The following is a 27,679-nucleotide window of genomic DNA, read 5'->3' on the forward strand; positions in this document are numbered from 1 at the left end:
AAAAAACTAGGATTATACACGATTTATCTAACCCAAAACAGATACCGCCTGGTCTATATGTCTTTTCATAATCGATGGTTGACATACTTTGCCTCGATATTATAGATACCAGCATGTAAATGGCTAAAAAAAATCGTGGGAGTGGTATTCTTACCCTAGATATATAAAATTCTGATTATTTTGTGTGTTTCTTATTTTGTATTATTTGTTTGTGTAATCTGTATCGTATGTACGTGACATGAGACGTTCTTAGCGCTTGTCTCATCTTCTAGACAGAACCAATATGTATCCTCTTCCGTCGAGCTCATACGACTCAAATGCTTATTGAACCTACAGTGTCCAGATAGCAGCCCCATTATCACCCTCACAGTCTTTTGATTGTAGGTCATTAAGTCGGTTGCCAATCTGGCTGAATGTCTATTAATGAACTCTTTGGCCCGTCTTTCTATTGGAGCCTTTCTTCACCGCTCCAAAGACTTTTCTTGAACCCATTTCTCAATGGCTACTGTTTTGTGTATTCCTAACCTCAAAGCAAGGTTCCGGGCCAATTAATGACGCACAAGCGCCTTCTCGGGCCAGTTTATCAGCCTCATTGCCTACGTAGCCTTTGTGCCTTTTAACCCAAGCTAGTGCCGACTTCCAACTTGAGAGGGGGTACCCAAACAGTTCCACACTAGTTTTGAATCAACATGCATAGAACTGAGATCTTTTAGAGTTGCTTGACTATCCTAGTAGATCACGATTGAGTCATTCTCGACTTGCCGATATATTAGTTCCATAGCACACTTTTGTATCGCGGTAACTTCTGCTGCTAGGTCAACTTTTTATTTTTAAGGCAACTTACGGCTATAAAGAGAAAAAATTCATTTTCAATAAGAGTATGCCATCGTTATAACCTAGAATATGGCTTTACATTTAAATTTAAATTAATTTGTTCTAGTTCTGTACATACTTTTGGAAATATTCTAATATGGAAGGTGTATTGCAAAGGTCTACTAGACTATGTCCACTCTGTGGCGTATCTGTATCTTATTGATTAAAAGTCTATATTTATGTGTCAAAAAAACTATTAGCCTTTTTATCTGTTCCGAATATCCGAATCATCACTACTGTTAGTATCACTATCAAGACTACTCCACTGTATTGGCTTCCGATCCTTAGCAATATTCCTCCGCTTATTCTACGAAGACAAAAGGCCTTGATAACGGAGTATTCGAAAGTAAATAGCAACTTGCAACTACTAATCCATGAAGACATCCCGAGTTTAGCAGCAAACCGACTCCCATCCAGAAAACCACCCATAAGAACAGCCCAACAGCTAACAGCAGATGATTTCAATGTTACCTCCAGATGGCGCACGCTGTGGACTGAGGAAGCCCCACCTGAAGTATCCAACTTTATTTACCCAGTCCAAAACCCTGATGGCTTCGACCAGCCACAAAACATATGGAAAAGCCTAAACCGAATTAGAACGGGACATGCAGTATGCGCACACAACCTACATAAATGGGGAAAACAGCCTACCCCCAGCTGCGACTCTGGAGCTCCAGATCAAACCATCCAACACATAGTGGAGACATGTGAATTGAGGGCATATCGAGGGGACCCAAAAGACTTTTTCAAAACTACGCCTGCAAGCCTTGAATGGATAGCTCAACTTGACTTAAAGATATTAACTTATCTGTTTGTATTATCTTGTATTTTATCTGTATTCGTTCGTATGTTTGTATGTTCGTTTTTATATAATCTTATGTTTGTATTTTTGAATTATGTACTTACGTTTTTTACAATTATTACTGTATTTACTCCATGTATTGAGCCATACGCTAAATAATAAATAAATGTTAGTATCACTGTTATTTTATGAATTTTGAGGCATTTGTTGATCCCAGTACAGGCTGTTTTCGTGTAAGACTTTCGTTTAACACGCTGTTTTGATGTGGATGGTTTATATAGATCCTCTTCACTCTCAGTTCCAGTATAGTCCTCGTCCGCTAATACAACACTATCAAACTCATCATCATTCTCCAACAAAGGTCTTTCTAACTCTGTTTCTGATAATTTTTTAAACACCATTGCGACACAAACCCATGTTCACCTCTTTACCGAACAAGCAAAAACTACTCGACTATAAAAACATGTGCAAGGTAATTTGGTGCTCCACCCATAAATAAAAAATAAAACTAAAAATAAAAACGTTTATTGCCTTAATATAATTTATATTTCACACTTAAGATATTTCCAACCTATGATATATTAGCCTTCTTTCTTGACGTACCGCTTCTGCACCGCATACTGGTTGAACTGCTTCCTTTCGGACCTTGGATTTATCTGTCATGGACTCCTTGGCGTCTTTTTCTGTAGGTACGTGTTTTCGGCATTGTACCTAGTTTCCTGATTGGCTCTCTTCGGCAACCATCTGTCTAGACCCTGATCATATGGTCGATCAGTCGACGTTTTGATCTGTACATCCTCTGGATCCGATTCTTGGCGAGAATGTCCCCGGTCTTTAGGAGTCTTCTTGTGGCTTGGTGGAAGAAATATCTTGTCCTATTTCTTGCCATTTCTCTGATGGTTGCATTTGTTATTCTTTCTTCCCATGTTGATCCATCGATGATCCTGTAGCATGACGTGACTGTAGTTTCTAGCTTCTTCCAGTTAGTTTCTGAAGTGGAGCTCCATACTGGGACAGCGTACAGTATTACCGATCTAATGTACACCTGGTATAGCTGGATCTTCTTGGCCTTCGATAGTGGACTGGACCTAAAAATGTAAGGAAGTATCAGTGTTTTTGCAATATTTGCTTTGACCTTGATTTGTTGCTTGTTCTTCGTGAAGTTGAGTTTCCAGTCGAGATGGACTCCTAGCTATTGACTGAATCTTCTGATTGGATCTTTTTTCCTCCCGTTGTGATTTTTACTACTGGTGGATTTTTCTCCTTTGTAAACATGATGAATTTCATCTTTTGGGTGTTAATCTTGATTTTCCATTTTTTCGTGAATTCTGTAATTCTTCCAAGGTTGTTTTCTATGTTTTGGACTATACTTCTGTCATCTTTTCCTGTTGCATAGATTGCCGTGTAATGTGCGTAGAGCGCTGTACTTGTTCTTTAATCTGTTAGTAAGTTTGAAACAAAAATCTTATATAAAATGGGCGAGAGTACACTGCCCTGTGGCGCCCTTCTTGGATTTCTTGAATTCTGGACATCTTTTGGTCGGCTGAAACTTGAAAAGTTCTATTAGTTAGATATGTGTTACATATGTTAACTAAATAATGAGGTAATCTAGCTCTGTCCATCTTGTAGATTAGGGCTTTCTTCCAGACCGTGTCATATGCCTTCTCGATGTCTAGGATGGCCATTCCTGTCTTCTGTTTCCTGTTGAATCTAATTTTCGTGCCGCTGATAACTCTTGCCGGTTGGAGTTCGCAGTTTCTTTCTCTTCTGAATCCAAACTGGTCCTCCTGAATGATTCTTCTTCTTCCTGCATGTTTCATTAGTCTTCTGTAGATGATCTCCAGAATTTTTTCTATTGTTTCCAGTAGTGATAATGGTCTGCAGCTCAAGACGTGTAAATTTTAATCACGTGATCCTACTGGTCAAATTATCTTCCGACAATTGTTCCCTATTGGAGTATCGCTATCACTCGATAGTGCAAAAGTCTACTTCGCTTAGAAACAAAATTATTCTCTAGCGTATATACGACTCTCTCACTGTGGACACAATAAAAATTTGGAAATATATCATGCTACACAGTGAAAAGTTTAATAGCAGACTTCCTTCCAGAAACCTATCTTAGTAGTAGCTCTGGCTACAACAATTAGTAAATAAATAAAGTTAAAGTTATGTTTTGCTTGAATGGTAATTGTATTTTATTTTAAAATTACTGTCTCCTCCCTTTAGACTAAAAGTTTTGTTTTTCTTTTTAGAAGGGAGCAATGGCCTTTATTTTCCAGTTACACATGCTGGCAACAATTGGTTGCTCAAACCAAGAACCTCAGTAGGGATCATGCTGCTTTATCTGAAGTATACTCCAACCATTTAGTGGCCCGTCTCTCTCAAGTTATGGAGGACGTACAGAGAATTTACAAAAGGGTAAGTGTGCTTTACGATATTTACTAATACAGTGATAATAGTTGCATCGATTTACGGACGTTTTCAGTGGATATTATGTATTAACATGTTATAGCCGCTTTTAGTAAATTCCCGAAGAAATTCATGAAGTAGCTTCAAGGTTGTTCTTGTTGATATAAAAAACAAAATTACTACGTTTTCTGTTTCTTTAGCTATGTTGTCCTTACTGAAGTTATTGAAATTATCTTTTGTCTAAAAATCAATAGTTTCCACTAATTACATGTAGTAGATACACCATGGGCTGAGAACCATAGGGTTCCAAGCGACAGTTTGTACAAAATCTGTTTTTTAACAGAAATCTATTGTTCTTTGAATTCTGCATAGAATAGTGTTGAAAGTTCTATCATTCGATGACAGATAGCGCCATAGTCAACAGTGAAATATAGTTCCAAGTGCACGAAATGCTTTAAAGTTAGAACCATATGGTTCCATGTACTACAGTTAGAGTATTGGTGAAAGTTAAATGTCAGTTTTATCAGTTAAAATTATCAATTGCTTGTTTTGCAATGCCCTCTGTCTCCGAAAATGAATCTTGGGCGGATTATTGTAGCTCCGGTTCTGAATATCTACCAGAAAATAGCAGTGGAAAGAAATGGTAACCTATTAAATAGTACTTTACATTTCGGAAAAACTATAACCTTACTTTATTAGGCGGTCGCTGGCTGCTGTTCATATTTCTAGTGATTCTGACACAGAGAATACCAGTTGTGATGAGAAACAACGGGTACTTATTCCTGAAGTACCAATAAAAAGAAGGTACATTTTTTTATTTAACAAAACTTATAAACAAAAATATATTATTGAAGTAGATTTCTTACTGTCTTAACTGACAAATAATTTTTAGGCTAAATTTCGAAACTGGAGAGTAATCTAAAGCTTTAGATGGAACTGTAGCAAGTCCAAGGAGTCAATAACATTCATAATATTCTTGGTCCAAACAATCGAATTGTTACCTTAAGAACGTAAGACAAATTAAATAGTATGTATAGCTATCCTTTACACAAACACGTTTTGTAGGAATAATGCCATTTGTTGCTTAGTAGATTACAGTTCCACCTCAAGTTCCGAATCAGAATATGAAAAAACCCCAATGAAGGAGGTAAATAGGACTCGAAAACAAAAGCGGAATCCCCAGATGTGAAAAAAAAAAACAACGGAAGGAGAATTATCAACAAGGATCAATTTACATCAGTGCTAAAGGTATAGCTAGGTCTACTAAAGTAATTAATACACGGACAGATTGCAACCAAAATTGTCGTTTCCGATGTAATAAAAAATTTAACCCTATAGAAAGATTGGAGACAAAAAACAGGTATTATTCATTGGACCAAAATGGAAAGTATGCATTTATATTAAATGTGACAAAGAGAATTTTCGCTAAGAGAAAACGCAGTACTGAAACAAACTACAAATCTTTTTCATTTGAGTAATTATTTCGAAAAAGAAAATGAAAAATTGATAGTATGCAAGCCATTTTTCTTAAATCCGCTTTGCATAATCCAAAAGCCCATATATACTATGCATTTACTGAAAAGTGATTCAGACACACCACACTCTGATAAAAGAGGGACAGGGACCAAAGATCTAAAGATCCAGTTCACGTTTTTCAGTAGGTGAAGCTTGTTCATATTTGGTGCAAGTTGAACAAAGATCCTTTTTTTGGTTTGAAGAAAGAGTAATTATAACTGTTGCAAAATATTCTATGATAAGTTTTTTTACTGACTGGATTATCCAAGTTATTGTTTTTACAAAAATCATTCTTGTAGAGGTTATACATCTTATTGATAACCTGCTATCTAAGTAGAGTTTTTTAGTTATTTACGAACATAGTGTGACTCAATTGCTGGAAATTGTTCGATGTGTTTTTTTACCATAGCAATTTGATTGTCGGTGCTTTTGTTTGCAGGAGCTTTTTTGCCCCTTTTGTCTATTCCCACAAAACATTCAACAGCACTTTGATTTTTTATAGCGGTGTTAACAGGGCCATTTGAAATACAAAGTGTTCTCTCAAAAAAATTTGCAGTCCCCAGTAAGTTTTACAAATAGTTTCTCTCTCTTGTTGTGTAAAATTGGAAGTGCATTTAAACCTACAAGTACTGACTGCAATCAACTTGTTTAGGAAACTTTGCAAGGCATTCTTTTTTTTGTTTTTATACGGGAGACAATTAGTTCGCTTTTCTTTCGTAATATTAACTTTCCAGTTTTTTGGTTCGTTGGTTCTATACCTTGTCAACTTTTTGCCTTTCGTTTCTGGGATTTCTTAATCTGAGAAATCAGTAATATTAGAGCAGTCCTTCTCGTGAAATGTTGGGTCTTTATCAGAATCTTCAGAAAATTCAGCTTCACTATCTTTTGTTTCACAATCATAGTCCACAAGACGGTTACATTTTACCTGAAAGGAATTAAATTAAACACATTTAGCACATAAAGCACAACTAAATTAAATGATCAACATTCAAATATGCCTGGAGAAAAATATTTTTTATTGCGTAGCATAAACCTATAAAAGAAGAAGAAAGAAAACACAGATTCTACTATTTTAGCAACCTTCCTGAGCATACACACAACAGGTATGTTGCATCAAAATATTTATTTAAGCCGGTTCTGTACTTTAATCAAAAGGAAAACAATATTATTATAAAATATCACTCACCTTATGTGGCTGTTTTGTTTCAAGAAAATCACCTGTTGCATTGAGTACTACCACTGGCTGAGCAACGGACTGTTGTGCATTTTCGTTATTCTAAAAATATTTAAAATACAATAACTCACCAGTCAACATAACCTCAAACACTTACTACGATTTGCATGTTTTCTTCAGATTCTTTTCTACGATAAACTATTTCTAACATCCTCCGGCTCCTTGACGACATCTTAAATATATTAAAAAACTGTAAAAACTTGTATCTCTTGATGGGAAATGTAAGAATTTTAAGTAAAAATTTTAAAATTTCTTTGAAAGGAGAATAATTTGTCAAATGATTAATTACAAATTTTTGTAAATCAGTAATGGAATTTAGAAAGAGAAAAATACTTTAGATTGCATGAGGTGACTCTTCCTCCTCTAAAATCTCTCACAATAATTTATAAGAGGTTTATATTTGCAATTAAGATTGATTTCTGTATTTAAGCAACAATTAGGGTTTTGTTTCATTTCCTTGGATATCTCAAAGCCTTCTAAAAGGTTCATTTGTCTAAAAATTTTATTTGGAATATTATATAAAATTTTACTGTTTTTGGAAGGAGAAGGAGGAAAAGGAATGATTGTGTGAAGTGTGTACAAAAAACATATCAGTCTTTTCATGTATTTTATATGTGCCTAGAACTATAAATATAAAATCCGTGATCTAATGAAAAAAGTGAGGCATGTACATTACTGTAAGTGAAATGGAGAGAACCTAATCATAAATGAAGTAGAAATATGGTGATTAATTTGTTTCTTTTTCATACACTCTCAATAGTTTACTACTTTTTTATTATTGTTATTATATCAACGGAATTCAAATAAATCTTTGTTTTACATTACTATTTTAATTATAGAAATACCCATATCAATGACCAACTGGTACGTTCATGATTGTTCTTAACGTTACTGTCTCTTTCACTATAAATTATTAATATACTTGTTATTACTTTTAACATCACACATGTGTTAAATACCAATAAAAAATCTGCAACTGGCAGCTTTTACTTTTCATTTGACGATGGACATGCTACACATATTTTATCGAAAGAATTAAAGCATCACTTTGTAAACTGAGATATGTTAATTATTTGTAGAATGTATTACATCACAACACGAAGGCAGGCATATTATTCTTTTTTGGTTCATTTAATGATCAAAAGACGTACGGAGAAAGGAATGATTTGAGATCGGAGAGGTTCAACTAAACATTTACAAGAAAATAAGGGAATAATCGAAGCGATCAGTGCAAAAGTCACTTGTTATGTTTCTGAGTTATAGGTGTTTAAAAGTTTAGTTCCCACATATAGATTTTCAAAAACCAACACGTGTAATTTAAAAAAAAGTACACCTTTAAGACCGTCGTCGCAAAATTTCGGGCCAATGCTTTTTAAATGCGTTCATTTTTTTCGAATCCTGAGAAAACTGATAAGTATTTTTGAAAAATTTAAACGCAGATTACATTATTACCAAGAGCTGAAAGTTCCGGAAAATTTCTATGATGTTTATTTTAGTAAGTTACAGGGGTGAAAAAGAAGAGCAAATTTAGTGTGATGTTTAATTTCAAATATCTCATTCAAAAGAATTTTTTTGTTTATTCTAAGGGACTTTCGGCCCTCGGTAATAATGTAATCTTTCATTCTGCGTTTAAATTTTTCAAAAATATTTATTAGTTTTCTCAGGATTCGAAAAAAATGAATGCATTGGCCCGGTTACGTATTAAAAAATACCACATCATTATTTATTTATGAGAAAAAATCTTTTTAATATGGACTTAACTACTTGTGAAAAAAAATATGCTATAGTAGGCAGTACAGTAGTGTGTAGTTTTCTATATTTTTAAAATTTAAGTAATATTTTTAAAATTGAATAAAGTAATTTTATTATTTATTTATTAGGGGAGAGTGGCAATGAAATGCAATGTCTGCAAGTCCTCTTCAAGGCTTGTCGTTTGTTCTGCATTTGTTTCAAGAACTATTTTTAATTTTTTTTTTGGTATTATATTTTTATCTTTCGTTTCGTTTGTATTAAGAGGAAAGTCGTCATCGCTGAGTCGTGTAACGATATATTTGAACTTGAGCCATCAAGACTTGGTTCTTGACATAAGCTTTGAATACGTTTTCTTGTGACTTTTGGTATTTTCCGTGTTTTACGAGCAGCTACTTCTTTTTCCTCCATGAGTCTATCCTTCTCGGGGTGTCTGTGATAATTGTAGTTTTACCTTTTCTGGGCCCTCCTAGCTTTGATTTTTGGGGACCAGCCTTGGGATACGGTCTTATTTGTTGTGGAGATACATATGGAACATATTTTGAAGTAGATGGAACATTTCTTGAAGTAGAAGGTTAGTCAAGATCATTACTTTCATTTAATGTCAATAAAGTTTGTGGATCAGCAATTTCATCGGTTGATGGGCATGGATTAGGTTTATCAGTAACAAAACATGGTAAAAAATCATCATTTGAAAGGCCTCATTAGCAAATGATGCTACTTCATATATTGTGACTGTCTTGCCAGGATTACACAGGACAACATCCATGCGTTCATAAAAATTCTAAATTTCGTTTGAAAAGGCCCAAAGATGGAAACGTCTGTTGGCTGCAATGTGGTGGATATGTCAGAATAATGATATTATTTTCCCGTGCAAACATTACTGTCTCCAAAGTCATATGTGTTTTATGATTGTCAATGAGAATGCTATATGACTACGGTAGGTTTTATGAATGTTTCTGGGGGCACAATAATTCCTCCAGCATTTGTGTTCCCAAGAGTTCATTATAAAGATTTTATGCTAAAAGATGGTCCAAAATGTGCTTTAGGTTTAGCTAATCCAAGCGGTTGGATAACAGAAGAAGGATTTCTATTAGCAATTAAACACTTTATCAAGTATACCAGTCCATCCAAAGAGAAACCATGTCTTATTCTCATTTCATTCTAGTACTTAGAACGGACACTTCTGAATCTATTGTGAGTTGCTAAAGTAATTATTTGGAATTACTAAGAGAATTTATTATTTGAGAGACCTCTTCTTCCACAACGGGACCAAAAAAAGGACTTGCTCGGAGAACTACCATTGTCCTACCAACTATCTTTGACCGGGGCTAGTTTTCCATATAGTTGCGGGCTTCTTAGCCGTTCTTTTTTTAAACTGGGGTACAACGTTAAAATAATACCATTTATCGTATTTTCATTGCAAAATTGTCCAAAACAAAGTAGCTAATGACTACGGGATGTACAAATCGTTTCTTAAATCGTCTTTTTATTTATTTATTTATTTAAAATATAATTATTATATTAAATAAATGTTATTTATAAACATTATTAAATTGTTATGTATAAACAATTTTTCCATATCCTCTGATTAAATAATAAATCGAATATGTATACAATATTATATTATGAGAAATTATAATTAGTAAATTCATTGATGGGATTTGCCTCACATATTTATTATAGTCCCGTTAGTATGGGCGCTCTGGGTAGGAAAAATATTCTCATTGTATATTTTTGCACAATCTTACTTGAAATAGTTCTCTTATAACAAAAATGCATGTTATAATAGAAAATGATGGTCAAAAATGGTGTAAACAATTTTTTTAAACAATTTTTTTTAAGTTAGTAGCCTCATTCTGAGCAGAAAATGCTATTAGTAACTTTCTCTTAAATGCATCGTTTTCGAGTTATAAACAATTAGCTGAATCAATTTGTTTTAAACATTAGATTTCATCGTCTGCTGTCAGCAAGCATCAAAATAATGTTTTTTAGGTCTAGTTAAAAACTTATTGAAATAATATTTTAAGGATTTAAATACCTTTCTCCCTTGATGTACTCGGTTGATTCAGATCATGAGAAATGTTTTCGGTTAGCAGGCTCTTGGTCGGGTGCCTCCGTTTCAATTTGTCGCCAAATTCATCTGGGGACCACTCTTCACCTGATCCAGATAAAATATCTATCGCATAGTACAACTAGCTCACAAAAATAGTGTGTAATAAACTACCAAAAGCCCTTACTAAAGAGTTTAAAGCACTTCAACACAGAACTGTTCACAGTAAACAAAGACTATCTTGACTTTGGTCAGTAGTATTCTGAAGAAAACCACAATCTGTCACTCAACACCAGAACTTAGAAACTTAGTCCATTATTACACTGAAATCTTACCTATTTGGTGCATGTTATAGCGTTGTTAACTGGTAAATGATAAAAAGTGGACTTGGTCCATTTGTATTCAAAGTCCTCCAATTGCTTCCCTTGCTCCGTTATTTGGTATCGAGATTCATTTATTGTGAGGCCCATATTTTCTGTATTTATTGAAAAGAGAGTAAATCCGTCTTTAAGAGAGTCTCCTTGTCATAAACCCACACGTGTTTGCACTTTGCACGCCAATTTACTTATTGACGCTTTTACAGGTTTTTACTACTCATTATTTTGACGGGGATATTGGGGAAAAATTCATTCATGATTTCATATAGTTTTCATCTAAAAACGCTGTGCTATGCTGATTTAAAACTACTCAAACAGATGGAAAGTATCAATATTGAATCGTTAGCACGAAAATCTGGTCTAGTGTAAACTTATCTGGTCCAAAACCACTTTAGAAATTGCAAACGGGCTCTTCCACGTATGCATTAGTAGACTGTATAATGTTACAGAATATACTGTATTCAATAGGATTCTAGCTTTACTTGTTTAAAAAGGAAAAATATTTTAGAAGTGACATTGAATCATTTTAGTCTAACTATTCAATAAATACCATTTATAACAGTGGATACATACATCAAGATTGACTAAAAGGTTCTGTCTGATTATATTAATGATATTCTTTCATCATCATAAGTGGCTCGACAATCCGTTGTGGATCTTGGCCTGCTCACAAAGAAGTCGCCACTCCTGTCGGTTCCTGGCAATTTCCCTCCATTTTCTGACCCTTAGAATCTGTAGGTCTTCTTCCACATTATCAATCCATCTCCTTCGTGGTCATCGTCTGCTTATTGTGTCCTCTGGTTTTGAAAATGTTAATCTCTTCGAGTATTCGTGATCTGACATCCTAGCAATGTGCCCAGCCCATCTAAGTCTCTGCACTTTAACGAATTTCACAATATCTGGATCGGTGTATAACTAATATAGTTCAAAGTTGTATCTTCGACGCCATAGCCCATTTTCATTTACGGCTCCAATAATATTTTTCTCTCAAAAATACCAAGAAGTCTTTCATCATTTTGAGATAAGGTCCACGTTTCAGTCCCATATATCAAAACCGGTCTTATCATGTCTCTCATACTTCTGCCCACTATAACCATATCGTCAGCGAATGCGAGAATTTGTGTCGATCTATTAAAAATAGTTCCATACTGCTACTACTACTTGTCGGTTTATAACGTTTTCCGCCGTTTTCCGACTTCCAATCGCCACTTAGTCCGGTTGTTCCATAGGTCTTCTTCTATGGCCCTCTCTCTCAGTTCTTTATTTATTCCTTCGCTCCAACTTTTTCCCGGTCTACCTCGTTTTCTCTTTCCTTCTGGTTGACATTTTAATATTTCTTTTGGTATTCGTTGTTCATCCATTCTTTGTATGTGTCCGAACCAGATAAGTTGTTTTGTTGTTAGGTAATCTGTGATTGTTCGTTTGATTCCCATTATTTCTCTAATGCGTTCTTTGGTAATCCTTTCTATTCTAGATCTTCCTGCGGCTCTTCTCCAAAAATCAATTTCAGCAGTTGCTTCATTTGATGAGCTGATAGATGTACCACTGGTAACCTCAGAATACCAACGCAAACGTTCCAACTCTCCAACTCCAACAAAACGGAAACGTTTGCACTTGGAAACGGCAAAGTGAACACCCTGTGTAGTTTTTAAAAGTTTTTTAGCTTCATCTTTCCAATTTAGCGCAGTCCAATTCTCACCCAGTTTTTTTTACTTTTCCATATTTGGAAAACACCTCCAAGTACTCTGACGCTTCTATTATCGTTGTCAGTTTTTTAAACTCTTTCTCCAGCATACCAAAAACTCTGTCCGCTGGAAGAAAAGAGTGACCAGATATCGGTAGTACTAAGTTCTAAATATTCCACATTATTAGAAGCATAGTTATTTAACCAAAACGCCCACATTGCTAGTACATTCATGTTTTTATTTTGGCCCGCACAACCATCAGCAACCAAACGAACCACATTAATTTTTGCAAGATCTCCATTTTTAGTTTTTTCACATAGCTCGTTAAAAACAGCAGAGGCAACTTGGTTGGACGATTTTTGCATGTGGTTTTCACACCATGTATTAATTGAGACAGAGTCTGGATTCAGTGAGATTGACAAATTACCAGAAATGACAGCAAGATTATAGCAGTACAGCTGTCGACTATAATATGCCATTTGATCAGGTACTTTTGGAAGTGGAAAATTTTTTTGCATATCGAAAGAGATTGTCAAGAGTCCATTTCTTTGCTCCCGTAAATGGTCAAAAAATGCTCGAGCCTGCATTTTATTGAAGCTTCTTTCTGGTTTCTCTCTTCAAACTCAAGGCAAGTTGAGCAAACATCTGTAAGAGGTGACGAAAAACTGACATTGAAACGTGTGTTAAAAATGTGTCTAACGTAAGATTCTTTTACCTTTAAACAATTTCCGTCTGTGCTTTGATCATACATAGCGTACATTTTGCTGATGTTCAAATCAGAACTAAGGTAAATTCTCTTGCTTTTACCTCTACTATAATGAGACTAAATTGTCTTAATAAAATTAATAACAGATGCTTGTTTTTCTACAAACGCTGCCTCTTTCCTATTGCCACCACGAGTTTCTTGGGGCACCAGAGAACCATCCGTCTTAAAACGCTGGAATACACCTATTATTCGACGCTTTGTGATCCCTAAAATCTGTAAAAAGGCAGTTCTACACACCTCTATTTGAACGTGGGCCTTATTTAACACAAAATAATGGTAGATAAATGCTTTGGAAGGTCCACCTTTCTTATTTCGCATTCTTGTTGGGGCAGATTCCTTGCAATACTTGAGAAGAAAACTATCTTGCTTTGTTTTCTCCTTGGAGTTGTAAAAAGCTGAATGGAATCGCGAAACATCTCTCATAATTACCAATTGGCAACCTTTTTTATTACTACTTCTATGCTTACAAGTCAGATAAATTTATAGTGATTTCGCAGAATACCTGAAGCAAACAAAAAAACACGTGTTTAATCTTCGCAGGGATAAAAATTAAAATTTATACATTTGTAATTTAAAAACCAAAAACGGTGTTCGTAGATAACATAAACCATGACAAGACGTAAATTCGTATACACAGACGACATGCTAACTTTCCTTTTAATCTTATCCTGTTCCCGTTTCCAATTATTTTTGTCGACTAATCTCTTTCTGGCTTAATTTTTAGGTGCTTCAACTACGTTCACTTCCATTTTTTGGAAAAATAACGAAAATATTGTTAAAAAACACAAAAACGGTTAAAATAACGTCGTTAACTGTTGCAAACTTGAAACGCAATAGCCACTCTCAGTAGGTTTATTCTAGTGCGCATGACAACGTGACTGAAATACTACCATTCGATTGGCATAACGGAGTAGTCCGATTCTGCTACAAAATCAAGTTGGAGCTGTCCGTTTCTGAAACTGATGCTCGTTTTAAAATGCAATTTTTTGCATTTTCTAGTCGCTTTTAAAACTAAAGCAATTCAGATTTGAATTTGTCGGAAAAAATCCTATAAGAATGTACCTTATAACTCAATTTTGCAAAAATGGAGTTGTCCGTCTTTGATACTAAGCTCCTCAATTAACAACCTACTAAATTTAAGGATATCTAAAAAGTAGATGATTTTGTACACCACCTAATTCTAAAACCTTTCTATGATATATTTTTTTGCAGTATGATTATAAACTATCCGAAATAATTTACTAAATTTGTGAATCCGTGGGAAATTGAGGATAGAATACCAGATTCTTCTGCTTGAGGTTGAAACACTGGCCGGTAACGGAGATGGATGGTTGATAATGGCCTTCTTTCCTCTAAAAATAATCAAAGTATATTGTTTAAAGCAATTGGTGATAAAATAATGGTGCTGAAGTGCAATAACAACTTTGGAATTCACATACAGTGTTATTTTGTCTACAAAGAAATTTTTTAGAAAACTATCAAGGAAAACAACGTAGAAAAATGGTAGTCCAAGTTTTATTATTTAGGAAATCTAAACTAAGAGAAAATCTACCATAACATACATTTTGGGAGAATCACCCAAAAATTTAGCAATAAATTTGTTGCTTTCACGATAGTTGTTAAAGTCGTCAACAGATCTTGCATAACTTTAGCGAAAAATGTCTAATTCCTTATTAAAAATAAAATTGTTCCAAAATAACTAATTATACCAGTGTGATTCGTCCAAATCGATAACACCCAAAACTTGCTATTAGTCAAATAAATTTGGAACAAGTTTTTTACTGGCCCTTATCAGTAAAACTAGTTTAAGTTCTTACATTTTTATTGGTGAATCAATAATTTTGGGTACAACTGTTTGTTGCTAGTCAGACCACTAACGAATAGCTGTTGATGTATTGTTTTTTGAAGGTGTGTGAGTAAAGCTGAAATATTATTTGATAAACCGGTATACCAATAAAAAACGAACATGCCTTCTGGAGGTGTAACTTATTTATACTTAAAATGATGGTCAATGGACAAAAACAATTTTGCTACTTAAATCTTACTTAAAAGTTATAACTTTGATTTTTTTTTCATGAAAGATATTGCGAGTGACAGACAAAATACATTGCGTACGTAAACATACATGTATGTATGTTCAACCTGATCATGGATAAAGTAATAAAAAAAGTAAGAACGAAAAAAGGATACTAAATGGGAGAAAAACAACAAAATAATCCACTTAAAATAATTCTATCTTAACCCATTGCCAGCTTCAATTGGGTCAGTTAGTTCTTCTTCTACTTTTACTATTATTGTGTTGTTCTGGTATATATTGTCGAGAATTTGGATTATAACTAGAAATATCTCTCTTGCGTCCAATAAGTGCTTTAATAATAATCCAATAATCCTTTAATTTGCCCCTGACCAATGGCTTCCTACGGTCCACGAAACATAAATATGCCGGTTAGTTTTATTCTAGTGATTTCTCTTGCACTTGCCTGATTATAAATATTACACCAGGGCCCTGATTCTATTTCATTTTGATGTCGAAATTTAAAAGCGACTACGCCATAACAGTCGCAATCGCCAGCGATTCTCATTCATTTCGATTGCAGTTAAAACTGGGGATATTTACTTTATCATTTTGACACTGCTGAAAATTTGGGTTGCCCTCTTGTTTATTGGCTGCACGCTGCACAACGCTTGTTGAATGTTTGTTTTGTTTACGTTACGTTAACGTCTTATTTTTTCTTGTTTGAGTTGTTAAATCATATAGTGGCCATTCTCAATTATATTTTGAATTGAAAGAAAATGGATGGAGAGGCTGTCGGTAATCGTGGCACTAAATTGTCTGTGGAGCAAAAGGAAATCATGGTGGCTTTTTTTGGAGGACCATGCTGATTTTGCTAAGGGCAAACTCCTTGGTCATGATGACAAGGAAAGAAAAAAGGCGATGTGGGAGATCCTTAAGTTATAACCACTAAGGTTAATATAACTACTAAGATTTGACTTAGTGGTTATATTCTAATATATTTTTAAATTTACTGCAGCTTAGTAATACTTACCCTAAACATTTTGGGTATCCTAGAGGCATAAACACCCTCCTCCAAATATGGTTCTAATACCCTTATCAAATAATTTGCAGCTTGTTTATTAAGCCGGAATTGCTGCCTAAATTGAGCATCACTTAGTGAAAAAGGATTTTGAGTATCCCGTAACATTCTTCTTATCCTCCGTTGTGAGCGTCGGATATCTATCAGTTTTCCTTGCAAGAATCAAAACACAACACTGCATAAACTGAACCTAAGTTCACTTCTCCCAGTCCAGCCAATCATGTCAGATTAATTTCGACTCGAAATGAAATTTCAACCACTTTCTTGAATATTCGAAATATGATAAATCGAAATTTAGTGACGTCGTTTGGTTAGTTCAGCTGAAATCCACAAGGCTCGCAAAGTCGCATTTCGACGTCGCCATATTAATTTCGACATGTTTTGAGTCGAAATCTCAATTAGAATCAAGGCCCAGGAAACGAAGCATTTAAAAATCGAAAAATGACTGGGCGCTGTTTTTCAACTGTAATATCTGGGGAAGTCAATAGAAAAATTGTTTTGTTGATTTTTTTTTATATTCTCTGTAAAAAATAATATTATTTTAAATAGAATGAAAAAATAATATTATTGTTTGCGATATAATTCATAAGAAAAATATTCATCAGGAACTTCAAGATCCTGAAGCTCTTTTCCTTGTTTACACCAACGATCCAGTAGCAACTGCAGCTTTTAAATATTTTTTGATGAACGGTGCATTTTTTTCCGCTTCTACTTTGTAATTTGCAGCGATATGTTTCTTGATAGCTTGAAAATAAGAACCACCTCTTTTTGGATTTTTTGCCTTCTTTTCATTTTTGGATAGTGTTTGTGGCGTTCCAGATTCCGGCGTAGCTGAAGTGGCTGAGGATTGGTTTTCGATATTTAGAAATTTTACAAAGTATTAACTATGAATCCAAAACAATCTACATTGCGCGTCACGAAAAAGAGGCCACCTAAAATTTTTGCCATTTTTAAATTTTTACGAATCATAGGGTAAGTCCGGGAGAGATGGGCCATCGGTATAGACGGGCCATTCGTCATATTGTAGATCCTCTGTTTATTGTGCAGTGCGACAACGTTGATTTATAACATTTAGTCAACGGCAGACCCTGTGAACGTGGTCATTGCGACGTGTATGCATAAACAATGGAGATTTTTTTACTTAATTATATGTTGTTGGTGAAATTTTTCCTTGGTGAATTTTCAAGTTGTGTAAGTTTTGACAAAAGGTAAGTTTTTTTTTATTATTTATGTATTCAACTGTTATATTGAGATTAAACAACTGAACCTAAAATACCCTTATAAAATTTAAACTGTGTGTTCGATGGCGTGGCCCGTCTCTACCGAACCTTTGGGATAGACGGGCCACAGTGTATCGGTATAGATGGGCTAATAATAAGTATTGGGTTTGTATTATTCAACAATTTTTTTTAATAATAAGTATTATTAATTAATTTCTATATTGTTACAGGTTACAATATGCCTCCATCAGTTGTTCGGTAGAATTCAAATCGATCGGACGTGTGTAAATTATCGGCGTTAATAGTATCGATAACAAAACTTTTTTCCTATTTGTTTTGTTGTTTTGCGATAAACAATTAATTTTGGTGAAACTATAGGTGTTTTTTCATAAAGATGAGTGAATTAAATGGGGGCAGCAAGCCCCCCGACCCTCCCCCTTATGATAAAGATGAAAATCAGGTTGGTATGATGGAATTTACAAATATGGAAACAATTTCACAAAAACAAGAGAACCAGAATGTAAGTACAAATTTAATGTCTAATTCTTTGGGAAAAAACGATAATGGTTCTAACGTTAATGAGAAGGTAAATAATAGACAGGTTTATTTATATACAAATAAAGATACCGGACCATATCATGTTTACGTAGAAAATTTCTCGGGATCTTTCACCGGTAAGTTAAATGCTTTAAGAGTTGGTGACATTATTCTTTCTGCGTTTCCTGAATTGGACTCAAAAATTACAAATATTGATTCTATTGGTCGTAATAGAATTAGGATTAAATTAACAGACTACAAAAATGCAAATTATTTAATAAATCAAAAAAATTCATCAGTATTTGTTAAAAATAACTTAGAATTGTATATACCTAAATTCATTCTGTTCCGACAAGGGATAATTAGAGATATTGATACCGAATTTTCTGAAGAATATGTAAAATCAAAAATTAAACAATATGATAGTCATTGTAACTTTGAAATTGTAAACGTTCGGCGAATTAAACGCAAACAGGAAGTAATTGAAAATGATTCAAAAAAAATAATTTACGTTCCCACCAAATCGTGTATTGTTTCCTTTAAATCTCAGATATTGCCGCGTTATATTTCAATAAATAAAGTTATTAAAGAGGTTGAACACTATACACAAAAAGTTTTAATATGTTTTAATTGCCTCAGATATGGGCATTTAGGTAGTCAGTGTAAAGGTCGCCCAAGATGTGGTAAATGCCAAGAGTCACATAATACAAAAGAATGCCAAATAAATGACTATATCCCAAAATGTTTCAGTTGCCAAGGAAATCACTATACAACAAATTTATCAGTGTGTCCAGAGTTTAAGAGACAAAAATTAATTAAGGAAGCTATGAGTTTTTCCAACATAAGCTTTTTTGATGCCAATAAACAGGTTCCCAAAACTTCCTATGCAGATATTTTAAATAAAAGCAATACGAGCCATCCATTTGACTTACTTGTTCAACCCACTTCTTCTACCTATTTACATTCTAGTTCTTCCTCTACTTCTGTTCAGAATATTCCAAAAGTCAACTCCTCTAGAAAACAATTTGCTTCCCATTTGCTTTATAACAGTAACTCAAACGAATTAAAAGATAAATCTAATAAAAGGCCAAGGCCAAATACTCCTGATCTATCTGAACAGATCAGAAAAGAGATTATTTCTCAGGTTAATGTTCCCAGTACTTCGGGAGGAATATTAAGTAGCCCTCAATACAAAAAAACAATTATCACAGATCGACAGTCAGAGGTCCTAGATCCTAGTATAATTAATGTAATTTTAGAATTGGTTATGAAAATTGTTAATTCTCTACAACAAACAAATAATTTAAATGTTTCTAAATCAGAAATCATCCAACTAATTAGTAAACATGTAAATCCAGATGTGTTATCAAATTCGCAGACCTAAACTCAAAATTAAATGTTTTGCAATGGAACTGTCGTTCGGCAGTTTCAAATAAAGTAAATTTAGAATTTTTACTCCATCAAAATCAAATTCATATTGCCTTATTATCGGAGACATGGTTTAAGCCTGGTTTGTATTATAACTTTAAAAACTTTAATTGCTTTAGAACAGATCGTATAGATGGATATGGTGGGTCAGCTATTTTATTGAAAACAAATATTAAATGTCAAGAAATTAGATTTAACATAAATATTCCTATTACATACACATGTATTTCCTTTAAACTACCATCAACAAATAAAACCATTCATCTTGTATCCCTATATAATGAACCGAAAAACAAAACAACAACACAGCAATGGCTATCCTTTTTTAAAATTATACCAAAACCCTTTATCTTGGGAGGTGACTTTAACGCGCACAATGTCGCATGGGGCTGTGAAGTTGATGACACATCTGGAAAATCATTGTTGGATGCTATCGAGCAGTGTAACCTTGTATTTTTAAATGACGGTTCACCCACTCTTGTTCCTTTAACCACACATTCACGAGCATCTGCAATAGATCTCACAATATGTACTCAAGATATTATAGCGCTACTGAATTGGAATGTTTTACAAGATCCTCATGGATCAAACCACCTACCCATTATCTTTTCAATTTATCACCCAAAGGGAAAAGAAACCAAGAGACTACACAAAATCTGGAATTTCAACAAAGCAGATTGGAATTTGTATTCATCACTCTTTACATCTCTAAACCAACCCAGGACGTATGGTGATCTAATTGAAAATTTCCACTTCTCAGCCAATACAGCAATACCACAATACACGAATATTACCAACCAACATCACATTCCAAAACCTTGGTGGGACAAAGCGTGCCAGGAAATTGCCCGACGCAGAAAATTAACTTATATTAAATATAAGCAAAATCCCACAATAAGTAACCTAATAGAATACAAAAAGATGGACGCATTAGCGAAGAAAACCTTTAAGGAGAAGAAAAAGAAAAACTGGAGGGAGTATTGTGAAAGTTTGAATCAAAATACTCCCATTAAGGAGGTATGGAGGAAAGTAAATTGCTTCAAAAATCGCAAACAATCCAATAAATTACCTATTGACCCGGACGAACCATGGATAACAGAGTTTTACCAAAAAATTTCTCCAGATTGGGTTCCGAATGATATTACCAACTCCATAGCCACTGTTTCTAGAGATAACCTTTGCTTAGATCGTCCGTTCTATCTATGGGAACTAAGAAGGGTCCTCAAACAAAATAACAATACTGCTCCTGGTAAAGATAATATATCTTATTCTATGATTTCTAACTTGACAAATGAACATAAAATCCATCTACTTCATATTCTAAATAATATTTGGCAGAAACAAGCACCAATTCCAGAAAGCTGGAAGGAGTATATTATAATACCTATAAGAAAACCTGGCAAACGTGATGACGATCACAATTCATATCGCCCAATATCTCTAGCTTCTTGTCTTCTTAAAACCCTGGAAAGACTAATTAAAAATAGATTAGAGCATTGGTTAGAATTTAATGACATTCTCCCACACTCCCAATTTGGTTTTCGCAAGTTTAAATCCACGCAAGATGCCATAACTTCTCTCGTAACAACGGTTCAAGTCAATTTCACGGAAAACTCATCTACTGCAGCTGCATTTCTGGACGTATCATCTGCTTTTGATAATATAAATTTGGATATCCTTGAACAAAAGTTATTGTCAGTCGGGATACCTATAGGTATAACATCCTTTTTGAAAACTTTGTACTCAGAGAGATTGATTTACTTAAAAATCAATGAGAAATTTTTTTCTCCTCGACTGTCCAATATAGGCCTGCCGCAAGGAAGTATTTTAAGTCCACTTTTATATATTTTATATAATATAGATTTAGAAGTCATTGTTCCTATTAACACAAAAATACTACAATTTGCAGATGATGTGGTACTCTATTCATCAGACAAATCAATCGATGTTTCTAAAAATAATTTAACAACAGCTATTTCAACAATACATGCATATTATGAATCAAATGGATTAACATTATCAGAATCCAAAACAGAAATCTGCTTCTTTTCCAGAAAACATAGAATTCCAGAAGGTTATATAAGTTGTGGTCAATTCAAATTTCCAATTAAAAACTGTATCAAATACCTAGGAACTTATTTAGACAGAAAACTTTTGTGGAAAGACCATATTCAACATATCATTAAAAAAACCGAAAAAGCTATGAATATCCTAAGAGCTTTCTGTAAAACAAACTGGGGTGCAGATCCCAACATTAGTTTAATGTTTTATCGATCTATGATACGTCCAGTTTTCGATTATAGCTGTCACTTGTATGGAAACGCATCGAACACCCATTTAACAAAAATTGAGGTACAGAAAAATAAGTGCTTACGCTTGTGTCTTGGGTATCTGAAATCTACACCAATTAATGTAATGGAAATTGAAGCTGTTGAACCGCCATTGAATTTACGGAGGCAGTATCTTACCGACAAATATATAGCTCGTACCATTAGCAGAGACCAAGTATTTCTTAAAGATATACACAATCTGGCTGTTTTAGATTTGACTAAAAGGTATTGGTTTAAGAAAAAATCTCCACTCGTGGCGGTAAGCTATAGAAATCTGTCTAAATTCAAAGAGGTACTTTATAAGGGTCATCTTCCACCAGTTTATACTGAAAAGCCTCATGTACTGTTTTCAATAAAAATCAAGACCGAATTTCTCAATGATGTCCAAGGCCCCATGTTTAACGCAGAAATTCAGAAGAAATGGCCTAATTATTATTATATATTTACTGATGGTTCAAAAAAAGGAAATAACACTGCTTGCGCAGTATACCAACAGAATTCTGGACTACAGCATAAATATAAGTTACCTGATGAAGCCACCATCTACACATCCGAAATGCTGGGTTTAAAGTTTGCTCTTTCTCACGCTTTAACAAAGGAAATGAAGAACTGTGTAATATTTACAGACAGCAAAAGTGCAGTAGAAAGATTATGTGTAACAAATAAATCCAAGCAATTGACTCACCTTGATACAGAGATTTTAAAATTGTACTACGAGGTTTCAAAGCTCGGAGGAGAAGTTGTTATCGCATGGATCAAAGGCCATTCTGGGATAATGGGTAATATAATAGCAGATGCTCTGGCAAAAGAAGCATTATCAAGCGGAGAAACCATAGACAACAATATTTTACCGGTGTCAGATATAGATGTATATAATAAACATCAGCTCAAATTAAAATGGCAAGCCAATTATACGGAATCAGAAAGTCAGTCATCCTTTAAATATTGGCAACCCACACTTCTTAAAAAAAGGTGGTTTCATTCAGAGTCCAACAGACGTTTTATTAAAACTATTAATAGGCTAAGGTCAAATCATGCTCTAACACCTTCAAGAATGTGCAAAATGAATTTAGTAGACACTCCAAACTGTACTTGTGGTAAATATGGAGATTTAACACATATTCTATTAGAATGTGTAAACCAACAAGGAAACATTACGTGTTTTTATGAAAACTTACGAAAATTAAATGTCTGTTTCCCATTTCATATAAATGAATTAATTTTCTCTGGAAACGTTGAAATCTATAATTGTATTTATCAGTTAATAAGGAATTGTAAATATAAACTTTAAATAATATAATTTACTAACCATAGAATTAAGATGAAACTTGTAAGCAATTTGCGAACATACCAATCATGTAATAAACCTTTTAATACGAAAAAAAAAAAAACAAAAAAAAAATTAAAAAAAAAAAAAAAGAAAAAATATATATATAAAAAAAAAACAAAAAAAAGATGTAAAACAAAATTATTACAAAAGATGACCAAAATAAAATAAAAAATATTTATACATATTACATACAATATCAAAAAGTAATATAACGAAATAAAAAAAAATAAAAAAAAAAAATAAATAAATAAAAATAAAAATAAAAAAAAAAAAAGAAAAATAAAAAGAAAAATTAAAACTTATATTTAGTACTAACTCGAACTCTGATTGTTGTTCTGTGAATACAAATTACAAAATAGTCTGGTCAATTGGCTATGCCAAGGCCATAAAAAAAAAAAAAAAAAAAAAAAAAAAAAAAATATGCCTCCATATTATAAGCGGAAATCTATTGTTGAAAGAGGTAAATGGAGCGAAGAAGCACTACAAAATGTGGTTGCAGCTATCAGAGAAAATCGTATGGGACTAAATCGAGCTGCATTAGCTTATGGCATACCTCGAAGTAGCATACAGAGAAGAATGAAAAATAATGATCTAAAAAAACACAATCGTCTTGGACCTTCTTCAACTCTTGGGGATGAGATCGAGATGAAATTAGTGTTGCATATTAAGAAATTGCAAAAGTATGCTTTGCACCCACTCGTGACCATGTACGAACTGTGGCGTTTGAGTTAGCAGAAAAATTTAATGTAAGCCACAAATTCAATAGAAACAACAATAAAGCTGGTTTTGACTGGTTGCAGTCTTTTTTTACGGCGCCATCCAGACATATCAGTGCAAAAAAGGTGAAGGAGTTTCTTTGGACAGGGCAAAAGGATTAAACCACGAGGTAGTTAAACAGTACTTCGATCTGCTGCTAAGTATTTTAACCAATAGTCAACTAATAAATAAGCCGGGGCATATTTTTAACGTAGACGAGACAGGTTTGCAGTTAAATAACGGGCCTGGACATGTACTCGCGTCTAAAGGATCCAAGAATGTCCCGGTTATTAGGAGAGAAATCATCAGGAGAGAAAGGAGAAACGATTTTTGTGATAAGCTGCTGCAATGCTAAGGGCGTATTTTTACCTCCGTATTCTATTTTTAAAGGAAAAAATAGAAAAGAAGAATACGCGGATGGAATGTCACCTAGAGCAATGTTTGTAATGTCCGAAAAATCGGCCTACGTAAATGCAGACATTTTTTACATTGGCTAAAAATCTATTTATTCCTCGAAAGCCTCAAGGCAAAGTTTTGCTGATATTAGATGGACATACGTCTCATACAGCAGCAGTGGAAGTATTAGAATGCGCCGAAAACAAAGAGATTATAATGTTGTGCTTACCCAGTCATACCACGCATTTTCTGCAGCCGTTGGACCGAGCTTTTTTCAAATCTTTAAAGGCTAATTTTTACTCGAGATGTCAAAACTATATCAGAAATAGCCCAACAAGAAAAATTATATGTTACCAGTTTGGTGAGTTGTTAGGAAATGCGTGGAAAATCTCAGCAACGGTGAAAAATGGAACATCTGGATTTGTTGCCACAGGAATTGTACCGTTTGATCCCGATAAAATTCCAGAGCACGCTCTTTTGTCTACAAATGAGAGCTCTTCAGCTATAGTAGAAGAACAAAGTAATACAGAAATAGATCTAAATATTTTAGATGAACCAGGTCCTTCACTTGCAGGCATTACTCTAGTCGTTGATAAAGAAACTGCAGCTGGTACGTCCAATGTTGAAGACTCAAGTGTAACACCTGGAAAAGTATTGGACACGTTATCGCCTGTACACAAAATTGATGCTGCAAAAAAGAATGTAAGGGGCCGAGCAAGAAATTCTTAATTCTGTAGACAAAATTCAAGAAAAGAAGATAAAGAAACAAGAATAAAAAAAGACAGTTCCAAAGCAGCCAAACAAAAGGCCTCAATATAAAAAGTATGAGTTAGAGTCGTCTGATGATGATATGAATGCAGATGTGCCAGTTTTAAATGACAGCGAAGACGAACACGAATTTAATGAAAATGAGTGCATTGGTTGTGGTGAAGATTACAGCAAAACATCCAGAAAAGATGACTGGGTTCAATGTTTGATTTGCAAACACTGGTGCCATGACAACTGTACAAAATTTGAAAATGTTTGTGATTCATGTGGAAAAATTGCTAGTAAAAAGAAATAGGTTAACATCATTATTTTATGTGTTTCAAATTAGCCCAACTCTACCAATAGGAATGGCCCATCTGTACCTACGTATTGGTATAGATGGGCCAATAAGAAGTATTTATGTTAATTTCTATAACTTTTATATTCCTCAAGTTACATGTTTTTTTATTTTGCATAATAAATATATAAACTATAATAAGTATTCATTTCCAAAAATCGTATCATACACTAGTCAATTTTTCAAGTAATCAAAGTGAGAAAAAAAGTGGCCCGTCTTTACCGGACTTACCCTATCACAAAATGATTGTCATTAGATGTCTGTGTAATGTTTAAGAATATGTTCTAAAGCAGTATGCAATCATTTTTTAAATAACAAATGTCAAAAAATAACTTCTTCCAAAATAATGATTTTATTGAAAAATAAAAAAAAATTACATTGTTCATTTTTTCTGTTTTCTTTATAAAATTACAATTAAGTCGTGATTATTAATACTGTGTATTACCACCTCTATTGTGAGTGTTTCTGCATTGTGGGAATTTAGTTACAATAGAATAAATTGTATAAAGTTATTGAAAAATTCTTACAAAATTCTAGGTGGCCTCTTTTTCGTGACGCGTGGTGTATTTGCAATCAAGTCTAGGACTTAAGTCTTAATTGAACAATTTTCAATCAAAACTCACATAAGATACAATACATAACGTTCAGAAGACTGAATTAGATAGCTACGTTTGACTTTTTAAATTCTATAGACACATCGGCATCGACACTTGCGGGTGTGGATTCATAATCACGGGAACGCTCATCAACACTTGTCGACTTTATCAAACAACGATTCGGCATAATTAATTATAAAAATTGAAAAACTAATTTTCGGGCCCCAAAAATTACGGGCCCTAGGTACGTGCCTAAGTTGCCTATGCCTTAGTCCGCCCCCCTGGCCATATCAGTACTATTACGAGGACGGATTGATATAAAACTAGCCTTTGATAGAAAAAACAAGTTTTTTGGAATTAAATCGATTTATTTGTCTACATAGTCCCCTTTTAGCTCGATACCCTTAGTAAGACGATGTTCCAATTGTTTTATCCTATCCGAATAGTACTTTTGCTCGAGCTCTTCACCGAAGTTTCAGTCATTTTTTTAGGTTTGGAAACAGGAAAAATCGCTGGCGGCAAGATCTGGGGAATACGGTGGGTGTTCAACCAATTCATAGGCCAATTCGTGTAATTTTGCCATGGCAACGGCCGATCGGTGAGCCGGTGCATTGTTTTGGTGAAAGAGCACTTTTTTGCGTTCCAAATCGGGGCGTTTTCGACGCAATTCGGCATCGAATCGATCCAAGAATGCTGCGTAGTACTCACCATTGATTGTTTTTCCTTTTTCCAAGTAGTCGATGTCGATGATGCCCTTCGCATCCCAGAAAACAGTCGCCACCACTTTGCCGGCCGAATGTGCACTCTTTGCCTTCTTCGGCGGCCCTTCGCCGCGTTTGCGCCACTGTTTTGACTGTTCTTTGGTTTCCGCTGTGTAATAATCCACCCAGGTTCGGGTGCATTATTACAGCATTATTACCAAAAAAATCCTTCGGATCGCGCCGTATCATCGCCAAAAGCGTCTCCGAAGTGGTCACACGTTTTTGCATTTGATCAATTGTCAGCAAACGCGGCACCCATCGCGCGGATAGCTTTTTCATGTCCAAATGATGGTGAATGATGTTGTGTACGCGTTCGTAGGAAATGTTTAGGACCTCTATTAACTCGCGGAGCTTAATTCGACGATCTGCCATAATCATGTTTCATCACTTTGTTGATCATTTCCGGCGTGGTGACTTCATTTGGCCTCCCGGGACGCTCATCATCAAAAAAACTCGTACGATCACGAACAAATTCAGCTTTCAAAAATTTTTTGTTGCCAACGAAGGTGCAACCTCAAGATAAACTTCGTCCAGGTCGGCTTTGATTTGCACATTCGTTTTACCCTTTTTGTGGAGGAACTTAATCACCGAACGATATTCGACTTTTTTCATTTCTCCGAAAACACAAAATTTGCTTGCTTTGACGGCTGTAAAAACCAAAC

At 34.3% G+C, this 27,679-nt stretch overlaps 1 protein-coding gene across 3 annotated transcripts in view; it reads left to right on the plus strand.

The window, feature by feature from the left end:
* The window catches only part of LOC140452302 (SLIT-ROBO Rho GTPase-activating protein 1-like), a 266,666-nt gene that overhangs the window by 159,557 nt on the left and 79,430 nt on the right, over window positions 1–27,679 (plus strand). For all 3 annotated transcript variants that reach the window (XM_072546471.1, XM_072546469.1, XM_072546470.1), the window contains exon 3: window positions 3,928–4,093. In XM_072546471.1, coding sequence (XP_072402572.1) covers window positions 3,928–4,093 — 166 coding nt within the window. The remainder of the gene's footprint in view (window positions 1–3,927; window positions 4,094–27,679) is intronic.

The sequence above is a fragment of the Diabrotica undecimpunctata genome, chromosome 10 (assembly GCF_040954645.1).
Source record: "Diabrotica undecimpunctata isolate CICGRU chromosome 10, icDiaUnde3, whole genome shotgun sequence".
In the NCBI taxonomy this organism is placed as follows: Eukaryota; Metazoa; Arthropoda; class Insecta; order Coleoptera; family Chrysomelidae; genus Diabrotica; species Diabrotica undecimpunctata.